We start from the raw sequence: 25,978 nt of genomic DNA on the forward strand, positions 1-25,978 counted from the left end.
GAGGGACAACCGGTTCTAAAAGGGCTTCTAAATTTAACCGGACAAAAGTGGCGCCTTAGGTGCCGACTCCATGGATGCTCCAGGGCTGGAGGAAAAGGGGGAAAATTTGGTGGGTGCAGAGCATCCACCGGCAGCTCCCTGCCCGGCCCTGGCCCCAGCCCTGGCCCCACCCCCGGCCCCAGCTCACCTCAGCCCCGGCTCCGCCTCCTCCCCTAAACGCACCGCCCCGCTCTGCTTCTCCGCCTCCCCAGGCTTCCTGCGAACCAGCTGTTGGCGCAGGAAGCTGGGGCAGGCTGAAAAGCAGGCGGCGGCTTCCCACTCAGGCCCAGGGAGGCGGAGGTGAGCTGGGGCGGGGGGCGTGAGGAGGGCCGCCCGCGCCGCAGCAGGTAACCCCGGGGAGAGGGCGCGTGCGCAGGGGAACTGCTCCCCGCCCCAGCTCACCTCCGCCACCCTCGGCTTGAGTGGGAAGCCGCCGCCTGCTTCTCTGCCCTCCCTGGCTACCCGCCGACCAGCTGATTCACGGGAAGCCGGGGGGTGGAGAAGCAGGGCGGGGCGGCGCATTCAGGGGAGAAAGCGGAGCAGAGGTGAGGTGAGCTGGGGCCAGGCGCAGAGCAGGGAGCTGCCGGTGGGGGCTCTGCACCCACCAAATTCTCCCCGTGGGTGCTCCAGCCCCGGAGCACCCAGGGAGTCGGCGCCTAAGGCGCCACTTTTGATGTGATCAGTGGGGGGAGTGGCCGCTCCTCCTGTTCCCCGCCTAACTACGCTCCCTCATCCCTAGGAGGCAGAGGGACCTGCCAGATGCTTCCTGGGAGCTGCCCCAGGTAAGCACCGCAGGGAGTCCCCACCTCGTCCCCCGGCAGGTGCCTCTGGCTCTTAGGGGTGAGGTGGGCGTCCACTATGGTGGCCCACAAGACTCTCCTGCCCGGTTCTGGGGGCAGTCATGGGACAGGGGAGGGGGATGGATGGGGCTGGAGGGAGCGTCAAGGAACGTGGGGGGGGGGGGTTGGATGGGGCAGGAGTCCCGCGGGGCGGGGGTGGGCAACGACCCCCTCATGGGGTGAGGAGGGAACCGGTTGTTAAGGTTTTGGCAGCTCATCACTGGCTATGTTGACATAAGAATTCCTTTGTCAACCTAGCTACTGCCTTTCAGGGAGGAGGATTAACTACAGCGATGGGGGACCCCTCGCGCCGTTGTAGTGAGTGTCTGCACTGAAGCGCTACAACAACACAGCTGCAGCTGTGCTGCGTAGCAGTTTAACTGTAGACATAGCCTTACTCTCTGTACCTCAGTTCTCCGTCTATCAAATGGGGATAATAGTACTCCTCTACCTCACAGGGATGTTGTGAAGATCAATACATTAAAGACTGTGAAGTGCTCCAATATAAGTAAATATAAACAGTGATTTGTAAGAGTTTAAATATAATCAGCTAAATTCATATCAAATATGATTGTTAATCTGTGTCATGAGCAAATTCCATCACACTGTTCCGTCTGCCAGAATGCTTCACTTCCTGTCCTAATCTGTATTATGATATCACCATGCACTGTTAAACCACTAGTGGCCTGCTGGGTGACCTTGGGCAAATCACGTCACTTCTGTCCTTCAGTTTCCACATCTGTAAAACAGGAAAAATGATACTGACCTCCTCTGTAAAATACTTTGAGATCCACTGATGAAAAGTTTTGTATAAGAGCTAGATATTTATTTTTATTATTATTGCATTTCACACCTAAATTGCTGCATTTCAGAGATGGGCAAAATGATCACTGTTTATAGCTTTTATTTATTTATGTGGAACAGCATTTCCAAATGCTTTAGGATTATTATGTATGGGGCAGCTGTAGTGTGGGTTCATTGGTTCAGTTGCACCAACAGAAACTGCACACATGCCTCTGCAGGCATTGCGAGCTGGCTTATGGGGTCACAGGACCACTCAGGTTTGGCTTGGTGAGCTGGTTTCCCCTCCGCCCTGTGGAACAGAGGCTACTGCTGTGGGGTGAATGTGGGGTCAGCTTGCTCACCAGCCCTCCCCACCCCCTGGGTCCTCCCCTTCTCACAGGCCAGGATTAGTGCTGGGGTGAAGAGAGTTACAGCGAGGGTCAGTGTCCCATGGCAGTGTAGTATAGTGCATATATTGAATCAGGATGCTACATTCACCACCGAATAAGGATTCACACAAGAGCTGGGCAATCTAAAGCCAGGGTCCCTGCCTGAGGAAATGTATGGTTTAAGGAAACTTTTGAATGAAGGGTGCTCTAGAAATTAAACCTATTTTATTACTACTTGACATTTTGATTTTCTCTTTGAAATGGGGGAAAAGAAGGATTTAAAACATAACACTTAAAAAGCATTTTAAACATCAAGGAAGATATTAGAGAACCAGAGCACTGGATGTGACACTGAGGACATTTGCACCCTGGACCCAAACCAAAACACTGAATCTGAACACCACTGACTATGGGGGAAGCCAGGATCCAAACTGTGCACGTTGGGCCTATAAGGAGCAGGGACTAGAGATTCACAAAGAGGACCGAGGCGATTACAACACTCAACAATCAGGGCTTGTCGACATTTACAGCACTGCAGTGGCACAGCTCCACCACTATAGCACTCAGCCCTGATCTACACTACACACTCATGTCGATTTAACGACGTCACTCAGGGGTGTGGAAAATCCACCGACCTAACCCCCGCTGTAGACAGCGCTCTGTCGACGGGAGGACTTAGCCCATCGACACGGCTACCACCCTCTTGGGGAGGTGGATTAGCTACCCTGACAGAAGCTCTCCCCTAGGTGTAGTTAGTGTCTTACCTAGGGAGGGGGGGGAATCGCCTTCCTTAGAAGTTTTTAAGGTCAGGCGTGACAAAGCCCTGGCTGGGATGATTTCGTTGGGGATTAGGTCCCGCTTGGAGCGGGGGGTTGGACTAGATGACCCCCTGAGGTCCCTTCCCACCCCGATAGTCTACGATTCTATGATTCTAAGTGCTACAGCGGCAGACGAGCCCTCAGCGAAGATGCTACCTATGCCGATGAGGAGCTTCTCCTGTCCGTGCAGGTGCTCCTCCCCCCCCCCCCAGAGGTGGTAGCTACGTTGGCGGGAGAAGCCCCCCCAGTTGGCATGGCACTGTCTGCACCGGGGGCGAGGTCAGTTAACTGTGCCACTCGGGGGGCCGGGTTTTGCCATCTTTGGGGAGGGCGAGCAAGCCAGGCGACGAACGGCTCGCGGGTGGGGTGTTGGCAAAGGCTCCCTCCGGCTCGCGGGCTGCCGATGGTGTCGGGCCAGGGGGCAGAAACATCGGGGCCTGCGGGGTTGGTAGCCCAAGGGGGGTTTTGTGACTCCCCTCCCCCCCCGGGCCTGGCCTTAGGGGCCCAAGGCGGCAGGCGGGGCCCAGCTCCCCGCAGCCTCGGCTCCCGCGGGGCGGGCCCTGTAACGGGGTTGGGGCAGCGGGTGCTGGCCTGGGCCGGTCAAGGGCCAGGGGAGCCACCCTCGGCTTCCGCCGCTGGGGGCGGGCCCGGCTCGGGGGCGGGGCGGGGCGGAGTCTGCGCCGGCCCAGCCGCGCTCCTCGCCCCGCCCGCGGACAGGCGGAGCCCCCGCGCAACAGGCAGCCGCCGGCCGCGCTCGAGCGGGGCGGGCGGCGGGCGGGGCCGGAGCGGTATAAATAGCTCGCGAGGCGGGGGCTTGGAGCCAGATCCGATCGCGGCGCTGTGCGGCCGGGCCGGGCTCCTCTTGCTGCTGCTGCAGAGACGGACAGAGGCGGCTGCGAGGGTGAGCGGCCCCTGCCCGTCCGCGGGGTGCCCGGGAAACCCCGCAAACAAGGGGCCGACCATGCTCGCCCCCCAGGGGAGGGGGGGGGTCCTTCGGCCCTTGCCGGCCCCCCATATTTCTTCCCCCCCACCCAGGGCAGGGAAAGGGGGGGGGTCCTTCTTCGGCCGTTGCCGGCCCCTTCCATATTGCCCCCCCCGACCCTCCTGAGGGTAGAAAAAGGGGGTTCCTTTGGCCATGCCTCTCCTTCTCCATGTTTCTCCCCCCTCCCAGGGCAGGGAAGGGGGGCCCTTGGGCATGCTTGGCTCTCCATGGAGTGCAGGGAGGAGGGGCCCCGGTGGGGGGGGGGCTTAATTTGGTGTTGCTGTCCGGGGTGCAAGTGCCCTGTCCTGCCGGGCGGGTGCGGGAGGAGAGTGTTGGCCCCACCTGGGTTAGCCCCCCTGAGTGTGCGGATCCAGCCTTCCCTCCCTCCCCCAGGACCCCAGCGCTCAGAGGCGAGCTGCCAGCGGCTGGAAGGGAGGGCTGCTTGCTTAACTTCCCAAAATGCGACTCGTCCGAGGGCTGAGCATCCCAGCCAGCCTGGCTCTGCTGCCCCCAGAAGGGCGGTGCGCTGAGCTCCTCTGTCTTCCCTCACCCTGCTTCCCAGAGCCCTGCCTGGAAAGAGCAGCACCTGCCCCTCCTTCTCTGCGCCGAGCTTCCCGCTTGGCAGGGTGGGTGCTGGCTGTGGGTGGGCCTGAGGGGCTGGAATCCGAGGGCTGCACCCTGGGCTGGAAGGTAGTCCCTGGGGTTCTTTCGTTGGCATGGGTGGGAGGGGAAGGAATGGAATAGGCAGGATCAGCAGCCTGTTGACCGAAGTCAAGATGGGTGAAATCTCTGGTGCCTACCAGCTGGACCCAGAAGAATGGGGGGGGGGGAAAATCCTGGTACCTATGGACTTCAAGATAAGACACTAGTAACTGGTCAAACTGAACAAATTTACTAGCTGGGCTCTAGATTAAGTCTGCTAGAATCTATGGGCTTGGAAATGTCACTGGAGACTTGTGGCTAATGGGAGAGAGACAAAGTACTGGCAGTTCACCTAGCAGATGTCCCAGCTCTCCTCCCTGCCCCTCTCTGAAAGCAGTGAAAACAGCTGGAATCTTGTTAGATGCTGATGTTATGATTCAGCCTCTTTGCACTTACAGAAGTGGGAAGGGTTTGGAACGGAAACACTATTTCTCTGTGTGAAAGGCGTTGCCTAAGTTAGTTGTTAGTGTAATTCAGCCATATTTACCAAATTTTCTAGCATAACTTGATTGCATAGCCTTGATTGCAACAGATCAGTTTTCATTGTTTACTCCTTTGTGTCTCATGTGTTTATAGCTGTAGTTTAAGTACTGTATATCGAATACTTTTGAGGCACTGTTCATGTTCAAAGCATCTTGCTTTGAAGATGGAATTGGGTGAAAGTGTGTGGCTAAGGATATTTTTTTTCCCCTCAGTGTTGCTGCCTTCCTTTGAAATGCTTGCAAGTTGAGGGGCCCCTCTGTATCTTACCCATTGTTTTAGACAGCCCACAAGAAATGTTCCCTTCTTAAGGATTGCAGAGGTTAATCAGTAAGATGGCAGTAAACATTTGTTGTTAATTTCTCCTGAGAAGTCTGAGGGCATCTAAAAATAGATCTTGGAGGACCAAAAGAAGTAACTTAAAGGGAAACGGTTGGCTTGTAAACGGTCAGCTTGAAATCTAGAAAACTGTAAAAAATCAAAGGTGGTTTCAGGCCTTATAGTTGAGTGTCCCTGCTAAATGTGGTTATAGGGTCATAATTTCCTATATTTGACATATTTTTTTTCTGTCTTCTCTTGTGTGAAAGACGTGCAAAGGGAAACTGACTTGTCAGATGCTCAAAATAAATGCTAAAATTGGGGACAAAAAATGTTTCTCTAATTTGCAGTTCCAACAATCAGATGTAACTTGTAACAATGACGACAAACTGAAGCAAAAATTCAGACAAATGCATTAGAAATGATGTCACTTTAAATTTAATGCTGGAAACAGATACTTGTATTCTTGTGTACTTTCTGTACTTGTATTAATCTAAAATCCTTGTTCTAGCATAGTTTGACTCACAATGCCTGTACTATGTATGTGATAAAAACATACTGCTGTTTGTGGTGTTTATGCTCCAGATATTTCTGTGCACTGCAAGAATCATATGATTTTACAGATGAAATAGTAAAACTGGGAAGCAAGAGAATAAGACTACCCAGAATACAAGTAAATTTCTTCCATGCAAGTTCATGCATTAGTCTGTTTGAAAAGCAAGAGTTTTCAGAAACTGTATAGTGTACTTTTGTGTGTGTACACTCCCTTTATGAAATACTAGTGTGAGCTAGTCTTTTGTAAAGGGCTCAATACAATGAAAACAGTTAATGCAGTGAAGATGAAATTTTTTGATGAATGTAAATAGGAATATTACAGAAATTTGTTTACCTAATAATTGGCAGTACAACCTGCCCAGATACCATGACATGGGGTGTATAGTGTGGAGTATTTTCAAACTGGGGTAAAAACTAAAGCTGGTAGTCACTTGAGACCTAAGTGTTGGCATTTAACTTAGAAACTCTGGGCTGAATTCTCAAAAATGAGCTGTGTGAGTGAGCAGAGACACAAACTGTCACATGGTAGGGAAATGAACACATAGAATAGTGGTTAGACTCCACCAAACTTGTGGTGAGCAAAGCTCTAGAAGTTTTTAAAGAGCTGAATATTCTGTATTGGACAGAGTTTAACAATAAAATGCAAGATGGGTGTCAGAAGTATGGCAGAAAGATTCTTTGGATCGATAAATCTGCTTTGTACTGCAATTTCAAATAGAACTCTTGTGCTACAGGGTAAAAAGAATACTTGGCCTAAATGAAATATTGGTGCTAGCTCACTTAAGTGAGGTTGTATTTCTTGAAAATGTATTAATCTGGATGAAAATCAGAATTCCAATTTGTGATGAAAACAAATGTTGAAATGGAACAAAACATCTTATTTTTTTTTCTGAGCAGAAAGTTCTGTTCAATCAGTTTGGAAACATCACTGTTTTGTTTAGACACTTCTGATTTGAAATGTTACAATAGTCCTAAACTAAAACGTTTTGTTTCTTTGAAGAAAATCAAAACACTTTGGGTCAGTGATGTTAATCTGTGTCCTCCTGAGCTGCTATGGTATCTCATGCCCCCTCTTCCTTTCATAGGCCGGGCTCCCCAGCTGGACTACATCTCCCATGATACTCTGTGGCCAAGGGATTTTAATAATGAACAGTGGTGGACCAACAACATATGGAACCACAGTGCGTCATGGGAGATGTAGTCCAGTTGGGGAGCTAGGCCTATTAAAAATGAGTTCACAAGGCACTCAAGCTAAAACTTCCATGAGACACTGCAGCAGGTGACCAAGGTCACTGTTGCTTTGACAAAAATAAGTGTTTTGGTCAGCTAAAAACAATGTTTTGATTTCCCTGACTCGTGCAAAAAACTTACCTATGGTCACACAGGGCTGGGAACAGAATCCAAGTGATTTGATAGCCAATGCCTTATCCAGTAGACTCTCTTGTCCCCCAAAACTAATAACTGCACTTAAGATTTACCACATACTTATGCATCATGGCGGGCTGGGGGAGGGGGCTTTCTGGAAAGTTAACTGTTTACTCTCTTTAGCTCAACATATGTCCTCTCCAGAATCTAGTGTGATGTTTTTAGTTCTATGAAACAAATAAAAACCTGGGAAAGTGAATAGATGGAGTTCAGACCTTGCCAGCATGCAGGACCAATGATCAAATCCATGGTTTTCTCTAATTTAACAACAAAATAGGAATTGCAGAGTGCTTGAAGGAATATTGCGGTAGCAATGAGAACATCAAGCAGTAATTGCATGTGTCGGTCATTGAAATAACAAATGACTAAATGCTGATAGTTTGGAAAACAAACAAAAAAACAAACCCAGAATCATTGAGGTCACTTTCAGTTTTCTATAGTTAAGGTCTGTTTCACATTCTTGTCCCTTAAATAATAAAGCAAGTTTGAACAGAATACTAAAAACAAAATGCATGCAATGATCAATAACCACATTATTTCTGCTGAAACAAAATGAAATGTTAGAAAATTTGTGTACTGTTAATCAAAATTGCATGTAGCATATTAATCTTCTTCCATCACTGCCTTAACTGTAATCATATTTGGAAGTTGATTGGTGTTTGGCAAATTTGTACCGTCATGCAATATGCAGTTTACCCTATACAAAAGGAGGAAGAAATAGTAAACTCCATCCTCTTAAAAGCTGTACTTGGGTCACAATGTACTTATCAGAGGTGCATGTGTTTTTTTTAAAAGTTTCCTTGGCATTGGAAACACATGCAGTAGCCTTAAACCTTTTATATAAGGCTTGCAGTGGACAGCAACTCCCTTTTCAAATACTGATTTGGGTGCCAATGAAGACCACTTGAAAATCAGACTTAGTACCACTGATTACTGCACTCTTCAGTAATGCTCTCCAATCATGCTCTCCTCCCTACCCTTCTCCCTTCTGCAATCTTTGATCAAGATGAAGTGAACAATTGGCTGGATGTAATCCCATCACCAGTTCTACTTGGCAGAATTAGATTTTTTTTTTAATTTGATTGGATAATATCAATTACCTTTAGGCAATTTAAAATAGATAAACGCTTATCTGTAAATTTTGATTCTCAATAGAAATTTTTTCATGTGTGTGTGCATAGTGAAATAACCCTTCCTGACACAATAAAAATCTAATCTTTCCAGCTGGTCAATGATGTGAACAGGACTGAAAGGGACCTCCTTTGTTATGAGTCCAGTCCCTTGCATCACAAGCAACCCAACATACAATTCCATTCATAAATGTATCCATCTTTATTTTAAGCTATGCTAAAGGAATAGCAGCAGTAAGAAGCAATTCAGAACTGTTCCTGAATATGCATTACTTCAGATATTTCTATCTGAATAGAACACAATATAAACAGTGCTTGATTTTTGGTGGGTTCTCTGCATTGACTTAAGAGTAGCAGGTGCTGCTTGTGCAGGAGAACATGGGTCACTTGCGTGCAGGCATCATATTCATCAGTCTTGGGTCCTTTAGCTCCAAGAGTAGAAGAAACCCCCTACACCTTGAACTAAAGTCAGTTTCCACTTAATCTTACATCAAGTGGATGGTGCAGGATCAGGCCTGTTTTCTTCATACTCGCGTAACAGAATGTTACTGTCGCTGGACTATCCCCAGTTCCATAGGCCAAATTTGACTTTGTACAGCATAGGTATACAATGGCTTTGCTGATGTAAGACTGTAGTCTGGTGGCTCTTTCCACAAACGTGTGTGCACAAAGCAGGATGCATGTGAATTTTACAGTTCTGATTTTAATGTGTGGCAGACACACTTCCTGTGTTCCTTTTTTGTTTTGAGTTACTTCCCTTTCAGTTGTTACAATTCTGTTAAATCTTTTTCAGCTGTCAATAATATTTCTCTACACAGCTGGAGACTGACCACACAGTTCCTTTCAAATCCTATTTATAACTGATCTATGTTTAAATGCTCTTCATTTCCACTGTTGCATTCACTATTTAAACATTATGATGAGGGCCCTAGAAATCACAAAACCAAGAAAGCTCATACCCAAGCTGTGCTTCTCTAACGAACCTCTCCCAAATGATCTAATCCTTACCCTTCTCCCTGTTTCCACCATTTCCCCACCCTTATGGTTATTGTTCCTTACATTTTGTTTTAATCTGCATTTCCAGGTAGTGACATTATGGATATTATGATTGACCCCTAGTGCCTATGAAATCTTTATAGTGAGATACCAGGAACATTATTCTGAAGCCTATGTCATGTCTGTAGAATCATTGTGAAGTGAGGGACACAGCTATAAACATGGCTGAGAGCATTTTTTTCAGAATATCACTAGGTTTTGCAGTCTGTTGCGGTCCAATTTTTAAGTTTTCAGCCACATTCACTTTATGAATTATATCCATGCAGTCTAAACCTAGACACATGCCTTCCAGTAGGTAATCCCAGGCCAACAGTCTGTGATGTCAGAGGTAACTCAACCAATCCCCACCATTACTCTAAGCTAATTTATATGCAGTGATTTCATTGGCTGTGTGAGGAAGAGATGGCAGATGGATTGCCTGGCTCAGCTGTTCCCCTCACAGAGGAACACAAATCTCCTAGCACCCTGCCCCTCCCAACACAAACAGCACATGCTGTAACCTCAAATATACATAGGTTCTCACCTCGGCACATGCCCATGATTTGCCATCTTCACAAATACAAATCTTTCAGGATTGTCACTGTGTCATGCTGAAGCATAGAACATCTGAGGACAGGTCTACAGTGGGACTTGCATCAGTATAGCTAGGTCTTTTGGGTATGAAAAAATCTGTCCCTCAGGGTCATAACTAAACTGACCTAATCCCTGGGGTAGATAGAGCTAGGTCAGCAGAAGAATTCTTCCATTGGATTCCAAGGTTCTGTGCTGGTTGGAATGTGACCTCTGATTAGAGAAGGTGGGAATAATAGCTATGTGGAGTAACACAGCTAGTGTTGCCTCTAGCCCAAAGCAGCTCTGTGCACAAATTATAGGAAACATGAACAAACTGCTACATTGCCTATTACAGCAGTGTATGGAAATGAGCCATTTTTGGCTGTTTTTCCACAATGACTCTACACATGTGACAGTCTGGGCTTTTAGCTACTAGTTGATAGTAAGATCCTCAGGGCAGAGGCTTTGCTCAGAAAAGTACAATACCTAGACTACAGACACAGAAGAAACTAACTACCAGGGATACTTATAGTGCTATACAAATGCAAGTCTCATGTTTGAACAATACAGGTTTTTAATAGGCATTCTCTGTTACTAAACTAGTTATACAATGGAATAGACAGCCTGGTGGCAGGAATACATGATTCGTAGGAGGGAGTGCGGTTGATCTTTTTGCAGATCTTAATTACTTTTCCTTTTTTAAGAATCTAGGATGTTATGCTTCAATGAAGTTATTGATGTACAGTTATTCTTTTCATGTTGCAATCATTTTTAGGTTATTAAAAACTTGGTTTTGCTTCTCCTAAATATTTAGGAGTCATGTTTGTGAATACACTTATACCATGTTAACTTATACTTGGTCTTTGACATCGGTTTACACTACTTCTGCAATGGCGCAACATATGTTACATTAGCAAGTACAAAAGTCATGTATCGCCATTTGCTTTCACATAAAGTAACAAACTTTACACGTTTCATTCTATTTTACAAGAATTTATAAAGAGAACCTGTTACAAATATTACATATAAAATGTTACTCAGTCTTTAGTTTAAAGATTTGTCATTCTTATCTGCTAAACAAAGTCTAGAAGGGGGAGATTGAAGGGCCTCCCTCCTAGTTAATACATGCTGTCCTGGAACACACAGGCAGCAATTTTTCAAAAGTACATAGTAATTTTGGGCACTTCAACTTTTTTGACTGCCTACAATGAGGCAACTTGAAGTTGCCCTTCTCTCGGAAGGGAATGCTTGGTACTTGATGAAAATCAGGCCACCTTTAAGTGTCAAGTTGGGGATTCAAAATCATCAATCACTTTTGAAGATTTGTCATAGGAAAAGATTGCTATTTCCTTAGAAATCTGAAGGCTTGAAAGACGCTTTATTAAAAGCCAAACAGGATTCACCTACTCAAACAAAATTCCTTTTGCCACTTATGTTTTATCTATGCTAAAACGAACTGGACTCTGACTGGATTCCTAAGGGGGAGCCAGCTGAGGTCCCTCAATGAGGGTGAACCCCAAATAGTGGGGTAGGCAATCACCAAAGTTGGTGGATATTCCAGTACTTAAATTTACCAAGCCAACATAAAGCAGCTTTTATTATAGCTCATGGGATCCTCAGGAGTCACCCACAGTTCCCTTAAAGTAACTCTGCCTCAGGCCTCCACCTAGACATCCTAGTCAAATATGATAATTAATGAAAATATTATTCATCATATAAAGTTCTACCCATCCCAAAGGATGGGACACATTACCTCCCAGGTTAACAGATATTCTAGGTCTTACCCAAATACACACTTGTAGCCAATTCTTATTAACTAAACTAAAATTTCTTAAAGAAAAGCTGGTTAAACTATCAGTATACATACAAACATGAGTACAATCTTGAAATTCAGATTCATAGCAGAGATGATGAACTTTGTTGCAAGGAGTTCTTCTAGAATTAATCCATAGGTTAGTCCAGGGATCAGCAACCTTTGGCATGTAGCCCATCAGGGAAATCAGCTGGAAGGCTGGGATGGTTTGTTTACCTGTAGGTGCCACAGGTTCAGCTGATCACAGCTCCCGCTGCCAGTGGTTCGCTGTTCCAGGCCAATGGGGGCTGCGGGAAGAAGCACAGGCCGAGGGATGGGCTGGCTGCCATCCCACCAGCAGATTTCCCTGATGGGCCATGTACTGAAGGCTGCTGATCCCTGTTATAATCCAATATCCTATTCAGGGTATACCAGCTTAGGACTGGGATCTCAGTCTTGCAACTCAAACTTCCTGTCATCGCAGATCTGCTTAAGCTTTATCAGAGGATCGGGACCCAAGCCACCACTTTATACAGTTTCAGGCCTTCTTTGACAGCTCGGAGCCTTTAGTCGAACAATAGGCACTCATGGGGACTTTGAAGTGGACCCATTTCCAAAGCACACTGATAATTATCCACCATTAACAGATTTGCTATACATTTCAAAGAGATGAATACAGCGATATCTGTTTACAGTTCTTTTAAATGCTAAGGTGTCCTTTTGATCTCTGACTTTTCAGTATACAGCATAGACAGGGACAGTTTGATTACATTGTTGATTACTACATATATATGTAATGCCCAAAAACATGAACGTTCTATCCCCATATGTCTTTTAAGAGTTGAATTGGAGTCATTCATCCTCCTGCAGGATGCTTAACCCTTTCCTGTCATGCCTCAGACTCTGAAAAAGGCTTCTGTTGTGGGTACCTTCCAAAAGTGATTACAACAGAAAAGACTGATTGAACTGACCCTTTTTTCTTAATTCTTAGTGTATAATTTACTTAGTATTTTGTTTTACTCTGATACCTTATCCACATGATTCTTACCCTGCATTAAGTAGTGGGGGGATGGGGGTCATGTTCCTGATTGGTATTAGATTAAGTGTTCATATACTTAGTACATTTTAGTAATTTTTGTGGATAAACACTACTTGTTACCAACAGAGCAGACTTCTCATACATGAGCTAAAAAAGTAATTGGTGGCAGTAATAACTGATTCTCAGTGGAGTAGCCACTAGAGAGGGATGTGGCACTTTGCCAATGGATTGCACAACTGCCAGACAGCAATGAATGTTTTAGAACTGATGCCTGAGTTTTCACCCTGGCTCTAAGTGGGCTCTATTGGCCAGAACAGGTGGACAGAAGTAGGAGATATTGTTTATTAATAATAATAATAGTCAAATTTCACTAAAAGCAAAGTCAAGTGTGGTGATTTGGCACATGGCAGTGTGTGAATCTGCTTATAGATTCCATTTTTGCCAGTAGTGACTGCAACTTCAGATTGATATTTGGCTGCTTGCTAGGGTAGATTTGGGGGGGGTCTGACTTATAACCATTTAACACCATCTGTGGAAAAGGCAAATCACCACTTCCATATCAGTGCACCTTCCCTTAGCCCAGGGGTTCTCAAACTGCAGTTGGGACGCCTCGGGGTCATGAGGTTATTACATGGGGGGGGGGGGGGTCATGAGCTGTCAACCTCCATCCCAAACCCCACTTTGCCTCCAGCATTTATAATAGTGTTAAATGTGCTTTTAATGTATAAGGGGAGGGGGGGGTCACACTCAGACTTGCTATGTGAAAGGGTACTTGTGGCACCTTAGACTAACATTTATTTGAGCATAAGCTTTTGTGAGCTACATCTCACTTCATCGGATGCATTATGCATCGTGAGCTGTAGCTCATGAAAGCTTATGCTCAAATAAATTTGTTAGTCTCTAAGGTGCTACAAGTACTCCTTTTCTTTGTGAAAGGGGTCACCAGTAAAAGTTTGAGACACTGCCTTAGGCTAAAGGGTAATTTGAAGTGCAGGGTGGACAGGAAAGCAGTAGGAAGGTTCAGAAAGTTAAGGAGCAAATGTAGAACAACTTCTGTTGAACATGTGCAAATGGAAACTTTCAGGAACTAACTATGCTGAGTTTAGGATAGAGTTATGGGGAGAACAAGTTCTCCCCTGTTGAATTCCTGGAACTCCTGGTATGCTTAGCTATTCAAAGCATGTTTTAAAAAAAGTTAATATAGGCAAAACTCAGTATTTCCCCTCTCCACCCATTTTCTTTTCCAATCTGTGATCTCCCAGATTATACCAGTTTCTCTTCTCCCCATCAGGTCCCAGTTTTACCAGACTCCTTGTCCCAATCTATTCCTTTTCCCTCCCCCAGTCTGGCTCTCTTCCGCTTTGCATTTGGACCACAGTTTCCTCCTTCTCACTGCTTGGCTGCTACTGAAATGGCTGAAACAACTGAAAGCACAGGAGAGAGGCTGTATCCGATGAAGTGAGCTGTAGCTCACGAAAGCTTATGCTCTAATAAATTTGTTAGTCTCTAAGGTGCCACAAGTACTCCTTTTCTTTTTGTGTTCCTTTTGTCTCTCTACCTTGGGCTGGGATCATAGATTACAGGGGAAAATCCAGCTCGCCTCTAGTCCTGGGCTGAAGCATCCTCAGTTGTTTTGTGGGGCACATAGGGAGTCCATTCAGTGCTGAGAGAGGCTTGAGCATGCTCAGTGAGGACTGAATTTTCAGTGATTTTTAGGAAGTAAAATCTAAGTTTCTGCTGAGCATGTGCAAACAACAAGTCTTCAAAGATTTATAACTTGGCCAAATTTGTCTCCTCCCACCTTTCCCCCTCTTCTCTTCCAGGGCGCCCCCCCCCCAGTGGGCAGCAGAAGGCAGATCCCTGATAGGCAAGCACCATCTGTCAAATTTAAAGCTTCTAGTCCAGAACACCAGGGTGCTAGAACTCTCTCTAAAGGAAAGATCAGAATTTAATATGGGCAAGATACACTTTAACGTTTTTTCCCCAAAAAAATCTGCCTGAGGGAGACATCCAGCTTGGGAAAACTTCAGTCCAAATGGTTAACTTGGCAAAGCTATAAGCAACTGAAATCAGTCTTGTAACAGGAAGTGTCAGGCCACCTTAATATGTGGCACTACCAATGTACCCTCTAATTTTTTTACCTCCATGTGCAGAACGAATTTTGTGACCTAATATGGAAGAGATGTGTGGCGGGGGTGAGGCAGAGGGGTGGGAGGGGACTCGGGGCTGGGGCAGAGGGTTGGGCTATAGGCTCCAGGATGGGACCAGGGATGAGGGGTTTTGGGTGCAGGCTGCCCTGGGGCTGTGGCAGGGAGAGGGAACTCCTCCCAGCCCTCTCCCTTGGCTGCAGCAGCCCTTGATAGCCTGCTGCACGGCCACACAGCTTAGAGGGAACTTGAGGCACTACCGTCTGCACCTATAAGAAGATGGGAGCAAACTAAAGGTGCAGAGCCAACCTTAATTCTGGCATTTTGTAACTTGAGAGCTTTACTTGTAATGTTAATGTTCCTTCAGTGTAGACTTTGGTATGGCATTTAGAAAATACACTTTATGGAGCAATTCTGTACTGGCAGGGGCACAAACTAGATAATCAAATAAGTCTCTTCCCTCTCTAGCTCCTGTGATTCTATGAATTTGGATTTGGCATACCATCTCATGAAGATTGTTCCTAGACAGATTATCTGTGGGTTTTTTTTCTCAAAGTAGATATAGCTTGGAAATATCAGCCACGGTCAGACCCAAAAAATGAATGGGGAGAGGAACATGCTATGGCACTACTGAGCTGCAGGGACAATGGCTTTCTTCTGCTGCTTGTCTGTTTGCATTCTATCCTTTGGACAGAGGCTGGCTTTTCTATGCTGTGAGATGCCTAGCACATGTTTGGGCACACAGAATAAGTGGGAAGCCCACTTAATGATCGTTCTGTGTAATGAATGAAGTTGCAATCTTTAAATGGGGAGGGACCCATACTTTTGAGGAATCTTTAGTTCTCTCACTTAGCAGAGGGTTTATGTATTTTAAATTATAAATATTGAGTTTGAGACCCCTTAATGTTTATGTAGTAGAAGTAGGGCGTTTCTGCTGTAACAAAGTCTGTAGTGGTTTACTGCCAGCTTTACAGGCTTTAACCATGTATTCTATATACTGCTGTCAAAATATCGGGCATGGGGCTAAGAGTGAATCCTGTTTAAAGGCATTGCATCTAGTCTCTACCCTGAAGTGGTTACAGTGGAACAGTAGCATGGATAACAGACTAGTGAAAATCATACAGTTCAGAGGTTAAATAAGGGGTGGGCAAACTACATCCTGGGGGGGCACATCCAACTCTTCAGATGTTTTTAATCTGGCCCTCGAGCTCCAGCCAGAGAACAGGGATGGGGGTTTTCCCTGCTCTGCATGGCTCCCAGAAGCAGTGGCATGTCTTCCCTCTGGCTCCTAGACATAGGGGCAGCCAGGCAGCTCAGCATGCTGCCCCTGCCCCAAGCACAACCCCCACAGTTGCCTTTGGCTGGGAACTGCAGATAATGGGCACTGCAGGGGGTGGCGCCTGCAGACAGGGCAGCACCCAGAGCTGCCTGGCCATGCCTCCACATAGGAGCCAGGAGGGGGGATATGCTGCAGCTTCCAGGAGCTGCTTGAGGTAAGCACTGCCTGGAGCCTATATCACTGACCCCTTCTGCCCCACAATCCCCTGCAGTCCCAGCCCAGATCCCCTTCCTTCACCCTCATCCCTAGAGCCCTCACCCTCTCCCACACCCTAACCTCCAATTCCGTGAGCATTCATGGCCCACCATAAAACTTCAATACCCAGATGTGGCCCTTGGACCAAAACATTTGCCCACCCCTGGATTAAACAATACAAGACTGGAGAAGAGTCTGGGCAGATCAGCTTCCTACGTGCAAGGATGTGATATTTCTGGAAGGCATGATTTCATAGAAGTATACTGTGGTTCTGTATCCTTACAGAGTTTAACTGGTTTGCAGAAACCCCATTAAAGATAATCTTCTGTCTCAGTTACAAACAGTAGTCTCATTGTGGTTTATTATGCTGTATTCATAATGTTGTTTGGCACAGGATTTGCAGATTGTCAGCTAAGATGTTTGTTTTCCAAATTGATTACCACATTGTATAAATCTACATTAAAAATATTTTGGCTTTGAAAACAAGTATTTAAATAAGGTATAATGGTAGCAAAATCTTGAACTGGTGTCTATTTTCATTTTAAATGAAAACCCATGCACTATTGCATGGGATTATCAAATTTAATTGTACCACAACCCTCTTCTGACAACAAAATTACCCCCTCTCCATGCAGGGGAGAGGGGCCCAACTTCAGCATCAACCCCAGGTCCCAGCAAGTCTAATGCTTGTCCTGGCAACCCCATTAAAGTGGGGTCATGACTCACTTTGAGGTCCCAACCTACAGTTTGAAAACCATTGGAATAGTGCATGAAAAGCTTCTGGAGTAGTTGCCAAAGGATGACTTCCATTTAGTTATCATTTGCAATAAATGAAAATATACTTAAAGGTTTCTGTCTAATAATGTTGGTAGAATAACAGTGGTTCACAATTTTTTTGTGAATAAATGAGTTTACTTTACTGTTATGAAATCAGTACAGTAGAACCTCAGTTACAAACACCCCGGGAATGGAGGTTGTTTGTAACTCTGAACAAAATGTTGTTCGTTCAAAAGTTTTTTACAGTGAGACATTGAGTTAATACAGCTTTGAGACTTTACCCTGCAGAAGAAAAATGCTGCTTTACCTTTATTTTTTTTGGTAGTTTGGTAGAAAACAGTATTGGTGTGGTGTGTGGGTTCCCCCCCCCCGCAAAGCTGCCAGTTCCAAATGAGGGGTGTGGCTGATTGGTCAGTTTGTAACTCTGAGGTTCTACTGTATTGCCAACCCCAAATGTTCAGTAACCATTAGGCAGGCCCCAGAAAATCCTGATTGGCTTAAGTAGTGATTTTTAAAGATAATATGTAGTTCTTGTTTCTTTGGTTTTAGCTTTTTAAGGTACACTTGGGCCACACTTTGAGTTAAAACTTGAATCTCAAAACTAGTAATTCTTTACCTGAGAATCATTTTTCAATTATCACTTGACTCTGAGGCTCTAAAACACTAAATCACAAGAGTTAACGCTGGCTGTTTGTTCTCAAGTATTTATTCAGATACCAGTTTAATTGAAAGTAGTCACGAATGGTTTTGCTCCAGAAAACATAGTGAAAGTCATTTTTTGCCTGTTAAACTTCTGCTTGGTTTGGATTTTTTTCTGACATATCTCACTGAAGCCAATGTCACCAGTATTGAAGCAATGATCCTCATGCATCAGCTCTGCTGGGCTGGATATTGTATGTCAATGTCAGCTTCTCACCTCCCAAACCAAGCCTCTACTCTCAGCTCACCCATGGTCAGGGGTCCCATGGTGGCCAGAGGAAATGCTACAAAGGCAAACAAAGCATATCTCAAACTGATGTGGATGTCACAAGCTGGGAGAAGTAAGCTACCAGCTGACCTCAGTGGTGCCACATCTTCCATCAGGCAGTGGCCTACTTTGAGCAGAAGTGCCTTCTCGAAGCTGAAAAGAGAGAAGGAAGGAACAAGGATTTCTGCCAGCAGACAGCTGACATGCCAGGAAATGTCTGCACCTGTTGAGTGGTTCTGATATTCCAGGATGTGACTCATGAGTCTTCTCAGGACCCATATGTAAACCTGTGGTAGAGAGCATCCTTGAATCTAGGCATTGCTGCTGATGACCCCATGATGGGGCCTAAAAACATGAATGAGATTTCCTACCTTTTCTGTTGGAACCCCCATTGTAATGGATGAACCATGCAGGTTTCCTTTCCTGTTCCCCTTGCCTTGCCATAAACTAATCTGATTCTGCTCCTGCAGGTTGGCAAGCACTGATGTATGGTCAGTTTTGAGAAGATTCTGTTCCAATAATTAAGGTGCATGAAGCCTTTAATTCTCCTCATAATCATGTGTGAGCCTTTTGAAATTTAATCCTTTAACTTGGGTGGAATTGCATCTAATCAGGTTCAAGTTTGTGGGAGCCTACTGCTGAATATGTTGCCAGGATGGTCAATTAATATAGACCCAAAAGCTGAACTAGTGAAGTGAAATGAAAACCTTGGTTTTGTGTGGTTTTTTTTCTCCCCCCTCCCCCAGTGCTGGCAACTTTACACAAATGCTTGCAAATATAGATCTTTGTGTATTGAACACTTGTGCAGGAGCAAACTATTTTGATCCAGGAAAGTTATGCTGTTAAATCGGCTACAAGCTACAGTGTAGTATTGGAAGGCAACACACAGCACCTATTTAAACATAATGAAACTTGCAGTGAACATGCAAAACTACTTCACACAAGCCACTTTCTCTTCAGACAATAAATTGGCTCAGTGAAGTCAGATACTGTTTGTGCTTCAGTCTTTAAACCAGTGGAACAATATTATGCCAATTATATCAGGAAACATTGGCTTTTGTTGAGAATCTTTCAAGTGCTCTTAATTGATTAAAAGGAAAACCTACTAAGTTGGAAATACCTGATCTGATGCAGAAGTAGGATTTGAAGATCCAGTAGATTTCCAGAGATCAAATACATCTTCACACACACACACACACACCCTTTTTCTCTTTAGATCTTCACAGAAGTAGTGAAGCATGTTGGTCAGCACTTCCTAGCTTTAGTTCTTACAAAACATAATGTAACAACTTTGAACTATTGCAAAAACAAATTCAATGCCATAAGATATCTAAGGCATTCTTTCTGGCATGACTTTAAATCCTTTTTTTGTGTTCTAACCTCCTGGAGACCTAAACCATTCCATGCAAAAGAACTTACGGGTATTTCCACCACAAAAATAAAAGTTGTGGTGTGGTTCCCACCTAACACTGGGGAAAAATGCAGTCTTGTCTTTCACAATCCCTCATGAAGACATGCTTGGATTACTTCTATGAACTTGAATTGAAACTATTGGATTTGTAGCAAAGCATGACACTTTTGTGTGGGGTTTTATTTTTGCATTCTTCAGTCCCATATTGTAGAATTCAGTGAAAGGTTAACTTTATTTTGCACCAAATGTATCCGATGAAGTGAGCTGTAGCTCACGAAAGCTTATGCTCTAATAAATTTGTTAGTCTCTAAGGTGCCACGGGTACTCCTTTTCTCTTATTTCACAGTATCCCAGTTTTAGCTAGGTGTGGCTTTCTTTTTTGGGGGCTATTAGACCATTGAGAAATAGCTTAATGAGAGAGCTGCAGCTTTTTCATCTCCAGCTTTTAATAGTGCATTTCCTGTGAACAGTAGCTTACTATATATTGATTGCATAGATTTTGTTCTCAAGGTTGCCTAATATTTTTCCCTTACAAGCAACTGTAAATGAAGGCAGCTGACACTCCTAATTTTTTTTAGATGAAATTTTTTTTTATTCCTAGTCTCTACCTCCAGTTGAAGCTTTTTTTCTGGAAACATTAAGCAAAAATGGTAAATCCATTTCAGAGAACAAGATTGGGTGGAAATTAGTTATGCTAGTAACTTTTTTGGACTCCTGACCACTTTGAATAGCTTTAGTACTTGGTTTCAACTCACTGTCATAAACATGTGTATCTTTATTCCTCTGCACTTTTACACCCAGAACGTAACACACACTTTGTAGCAGGAGCTTTCTAAGCCTGCCTCCTTAGTACAATTGCACTTTGCTTTCTGTTTCTAATTATATCCTCCCAATTATATCCTTAGCCCCAGTCATTACCACCCAGGTGCTCATAATTAAAGCTACATTTTAGTCACACTTATTTTTAGTATAAGTCATGGGCAGTGAACAAAAATTCATGGCCCATGACTAAAACTTGTGTGTTTGGGTGCAGGAGGTGCAGCAGGTTCTCTACCTGGTTCCACATTCCCCCCCTCTCCCAGCACCAGTTTGGGTATGGGAAGGGGTTGGGGCATAGGACAAGGTGAGGCGGGCTCTGGTAGCACTTACCTGGGAGGCTCCCCAAAGCAGCAACATCCCCCTTGCTGAGCTCCTAGGCAGAGGCATGGCCCCCACAGCTGCCATTGGCCATGGTTCCTGGCCAATGAGAGCTGCAAAGCTATCACTTTGGCAGAGGCAGTGCATAGAACTGCTTGGTCACATCTCTGCCTAGAAGCTGAGCGAGGAGGATGTCCACTTCCAGGGAGTCCCCCAGGTAAGTGCCCCCCTCACACCCAAACTCTGCTGTTGGGGGTGGGGTGGGGGTGCAGTGATCCAGTGCAACTGGTGCAGGGGTTGCCCAAGCTGCCCCTGAGCCAGGCACCCCAGTGCTGTAGAAGTCATAAAGCACAGAATCCATGACTTCAGTGACCTTCATGACAAACCCACAGCCTTAACCATAATCCCTGAATAGAAAATGGTTAACTGCCTCCAGCTGGGCCTTCATTTCTGCAGCATGATGTCTGATCAGGGTGCTTCTGCTAGCACTTGATCATACTTGGATTGAAAGCCCCTTAGTGGGATGCTACTTAGTCTGTCCCTACCCTATCTCCTGGTGCTACTGCAATACAAATCCTGATTAATCAGGAGTTTGGAGCAGTAAACTTGGCACTGAAATTTGACAGAGGGATAGTTTTGGGAATATTACTGTCCCCTATGAAAAGTCACCCAATTTGGATGAATTATAATCCGTTCCTAAATCCTGGAAACTTGCTGTGCCTTTGCACAGCTGAACTTGTTCAACACTTGTTTCTTAATTTTCTGGAAATCCCATCACCACTGCTTAGGCTCAGTCTTTAAACTGCCTGCACCAGCCTATTTTCCCACATCAAAAAAACATACTAGCTTAGCTGTAATAGTCTGGAAACCTGATGACTTGAGTTCAGACTGCACCTCTACCACTGTCATGTTAATATTACTGTGCATTTCTCTGTCCATGTTGAGCACAAGGTCCTCTCTGGCAGAGCCAAGGTGTCTAATAGAATAAATCCAGAATCCTATCCACTCAGCCACACTAACTTTCAGACTGAATGTGCCAAATGCATATCCTTCGCTATGAGGTCTCCTACTTCTGTGCTTAGATTACATTCCCTTCCCAGAACCAGGAACAGAATGCAAGTATCTGGATTCCACCTTTCTTTTACTGTCTGTCAAGCAAATAGCAGTGTGTTACATCTGTCTTGTGGCTGTCCACATGGAGGAAATCAGTTTACGTTTGCTACTGGTTTTTCTGTTAGCTGAAGTGGTAGGGGTCTGTGCTGTGAATCTGTTCAAGATTCAAACTAATGAGCAGGATTGCTTATACATGTACTTGATTTTTTTCCCCCCACTTCCATAAATATAGAAAACTACATGGGGAAAGCCTGCTTTGAAAAAATACTAAGATTACAAAAACCCAGTAGTCCAATTAGGACATATCAAAAGTAAGTACCCATGCAACCTTGATTATGCAACCTTTATTCTGACTCCTAGTGCATATACTTTGTTACACCCTTGAGTGACATGAACACATTCTATCTTTTTTGCTATAGAATCCCTGCCTCACTTCTGTGCAGTGTTAATTGATTTTGTAACCTTCATATTCTAATTGGGGTGGGTGGGGGAGAAGGTGTATGTATACTTCCCAGCAGATTCACAATCTTTAATCTGAAACTCTGGGAAGTGGTCTTGTCTTGTTTTTTTCCTCGTTTAAAATGCTTTGTAAAATAAAACATAAATATGCTGAAGCTTTCTTGATCTTTGCAGATATCTGCTACTAACCATGTCGACAGAGCTCCAGGATGCTCACCTCGCAGAGGTGAAACCTCTGGTAGAGAAAGATGAGGTAATTTTAACTAAAGTTACACTTTGTAATCTGGGATTTGCTTGAACTACATTTTTCTTAATCTGAAAAATTGTTAAATTCTTACTCTGTTCATAACAAGGCAAATGCTAGGTATGTGGAAATACTGGGGGCTAATCTTGCTGTCTGAAAATCAGAGTAGGACTGGGCTTTTAATTCAAAAACAAACTTTGTACACTAGTCCTTTTTTTCTCACCCCTGCCTCCTTCATCTGTGTAAATAAAACTTAATACATGTCATAATATGACACACAGCACAAGGAAGGTTGTCTGTGGTGTGTGTGGTTTATTTTTTTGGTCCTCTTTCAACCATTCCTCATGCTTGGGGCTGGTCTGCATAATTTTTATGCCACTTATCAGTTTAGAAACTGAATTACATTGGTGCAATCATCTAATGTGGATGCAGTTGTATATTTTTATATATATTTACTGAAACTTACAAAAAAGCTCTATTAATAGAAGCACTTTAAAACAGCACAAACTTTGTAAACACACACTTAACTCTTTATACCACTTTTTTTCTACTTTAATGTTAGTTGTCTTCCCCCCAGGTATTGGAGTAGTTTTTTAAACCTTTTTTGTCCACAGCATTCAAGTTTAATGGCCATCCTAATCATGAATAGCATTAATAGTCTGTGTGCTTCCATGGATTCCATGGATCCATCCTGGTTCCACATACTAATAAATAGTCTAGAACACCTGTCCACTTGGATGGAAAGCACCACTATTCCTAGAACGTCTCATCCCAATATTCCATGAAGCAGCACCAATGTCTCAAAGACATAGGCCAGATTGTTCGGTTAATCTGCAATTCTAGGCAAACTATTTTGCCTTTTCTTTTTCTGAGTGGAAAGTTGCTGTAATGGGAATACATTCTTAGCAAATAGTTCACTATTGCCTATGAATGGATCCCTCAGATATGCCCTTCTTAGTCTTAACATGTGGCTGTAATTCCTGGCAACAGTAAATCTTGGACATCTTTCTGCACTGTTTCCCATGCTAAACTCTTAATTCCTAGATTTGTAACTTTCATCCACCCATCTTCGTTAAGATTACACACCTCAAAACTTTGGAAATCCACTCACAAACCATTTTGTTTCAGTTGTGCTAAAATAGTTCTGTTCCTCTTACCCAGATTGCAAATTGTTTGCATGAAAACATTCTTGGCAATAAAAACAGGAAATCTCTTCAGAAACAAATCCTCTTTTCATGTGAATATCGCCTGAAATTTAAAGTAAGAGAAGCACTGATCTTAAGCATGTCATAGCTGAAGTCTCCTCTTAAGCAGGTTTTTTTCTAAAAGATGTTGACATCGCTAACAAAACACTGCAGAACTCTCTGGATCTCTGTCATGGGCAAGTGAAAAATTGATCTTATTGAGTAAAAGGAATATATACATGTTCTGACCAAGATGCTACCTTAGTTCTAAACACACAAGCAGTCTTAAAAGTAGCACACAATCTCTCTGGATGCATATTATTTACCTGCAAAACCATAGCTGTTTTGTTCACCACAGGGTTTCTAACCTTAACATTTCCAGAGCTGTCTATGACCTGTTCTTATGTATAACATTATTCCTGGTTATAACCTAACCAAACCCATTCCTACAAAATAGGATTTTTTATTTTTAACAGGACCAGCTCTCAGAGGTCTCAAACTTCTCATCCTGAAACACTAATGCTTTCTGGAGTTACAAACTTTACATTATATGATATCTTACTACACAATGAGAGATTACCTAGCTACCAATATAAATACCTTGGTTCTATAGCCCTCTTGTAATCCGGATTCAAACTTCTGATAAAGCAATCATTCCATTGAGGCCTCGCTTGTATTTCTAATAGGTTTTTTTTATCATGATGCCATTGGTCAAGACCAAAATGTTAGTCACATAAAGTATCCTGGTTTAGCCTTCTAGGGCCTCATTGCCTCCAGAGGGTCTGTCTTTTTTTTATTTTTTTATGTATGTTTCTCCTTTCAGCCCTTTCCCTAGCATAGCTTGAGGAATATGAAGTTCTGTGGTCCTGCTGCTCTTGTCTATATTGTCCTCAGCCACCATATCAAAACTTTCTCCTTCCTAGTTAAGTTCTGTTCTTAAAATATATGCAGCTAATATGTCTACAGTCCTTATTTTATTGCATGTAGAAATATTTAAGGTGGCATACATTTAGCTCTTTATTGTCTTAAGGAGGTTATAAAGCCTCTTGGCTGGCAGGTAGAGGAGTGGTACCATATGCCTACTTTGTGTTGGACAGCCTTTAATGGCTTTAGTGTTGATGGCTAACCATAGGGTGAATACCAGAGTTAAGCATCACAATCCTTATCTGTATAAGGTAGGAGAAATTTAACCCTCAGCATAAACAAGTAGTCCTATTGACTTAAGTGGAAAGTTACATAAATGAGTAACAGCTGCATGAATAAAGAAAAGGATTACTTGTGGCACCTTAGAGACTAACAAATTTATTTGAGCATAAGCTTTCGTGAGCTACAGCTGCATGAATGAACTATGAAACACTAGTGCATGTTCAAACAGACGCGCTCAACTTTTTTGAGGCCCCCCCTGCTTGATGACTCCCCCCAAAAAAACCTGCATGCAGTCCCTAAGGGGCCTCAGAGTCTAATATAATGCAACTTTCCAGTGTATGGGAGCCCTAAAAGTGCTATCTAGCTGCTAGAACAAGGAATGGGAGTTAAAATTCTTGGATTCTAGTCTGTTATGACTTGTTCATTGACTTAATTCATTACTTTACATTAATCATTAGCTTCTCTGTACTTCACTATACATGCTATAAATTAAGCAAGTATCTGTCAAAGCATAACTGTCTGTAAAATACTTGGGGCTAAGTTGTTCACTTGCTGAGTAAAACTCCCATTGAAGGTAATGGAAGTCTTACTGTATTTTGGTGGGGGAGGGAGTAGCTATAGAACTTGGTCTCTTGTAAATTTGGGAGCTTCACTAAGTATATACTTGGACTAATTTTGCAGCTGCAATGCATATCTGCATTAATATGTTACAAATCTCTCTTCACAGGGAATCACTCGCCTTCTTCAAGATTTTGATGTTCAGGCAAGTAAACACTTTTTTTTTTCCATTTTCCCATTTGGTAAAGCAATTTATGCAAAATCTGATCAAAAGTGTGACTTATTCAAAAACAATTTAATTGCAAAGCATGAAGCCGAATAGTATCAGAATTATTTCATAACATTGTAAAGAGGATTATATGAAGAGGTCTTCAGAAACTAGTTCTGAGGAAGTATCCACTT

General features: G+C 43.9%; 1 protein-coding gene across 2 annotated transcripts in view; it reads left to right on the forward strand.

The window, feature by feature from the left end:
• The first annotated feature begins 3,618 nt into the window (after positions 1–3,618).
• Positions 3,619–25,978, forward strand: part of NDRG1 (N-myc downstream regulated 1) — a 64,324-nt gene continuing 41,964 nt past the window's right edge. The window contains exons 1-3 of one of the 2 annotated variants that reach the window (XM_038390127.2): positions 3,619–3,769; positions 22,619–22,697; positions 25,746–25,781. In XM_038390127.2, the coding sequence (XP_038246055.1) occupies positions 22,635–22,697; positions 25,746–25,781 (99 nt within the window). In that variant the 5' untranslated portion in view covers positions 3,619–3,769; positions 22,619–22,634. Of the gene's footprint in view, positions 3,770–22,222; positions 22,297–22,618; positions 22,698–25,745; positions 25,782–25,978 lie in introns of those variants that run through there. The other variant, XM_043507310.1, reaches the window with a different exon arrangement.

This window comes from Dermochelys coriacea, chromosome 2 (genome assembly GCF_009764565.3).
Source record: "Dermochelys coriacea isolate rDerCor1 chromosome 2, rDerCor1.pri.v4, whole genome shotgun sequence".
NCBI classification, from domain to species: Eukaryota; Metazoa; Chordata; order Testudines; family Dermochelyidae; genus Dermochelys; species Dermochelys coriacea.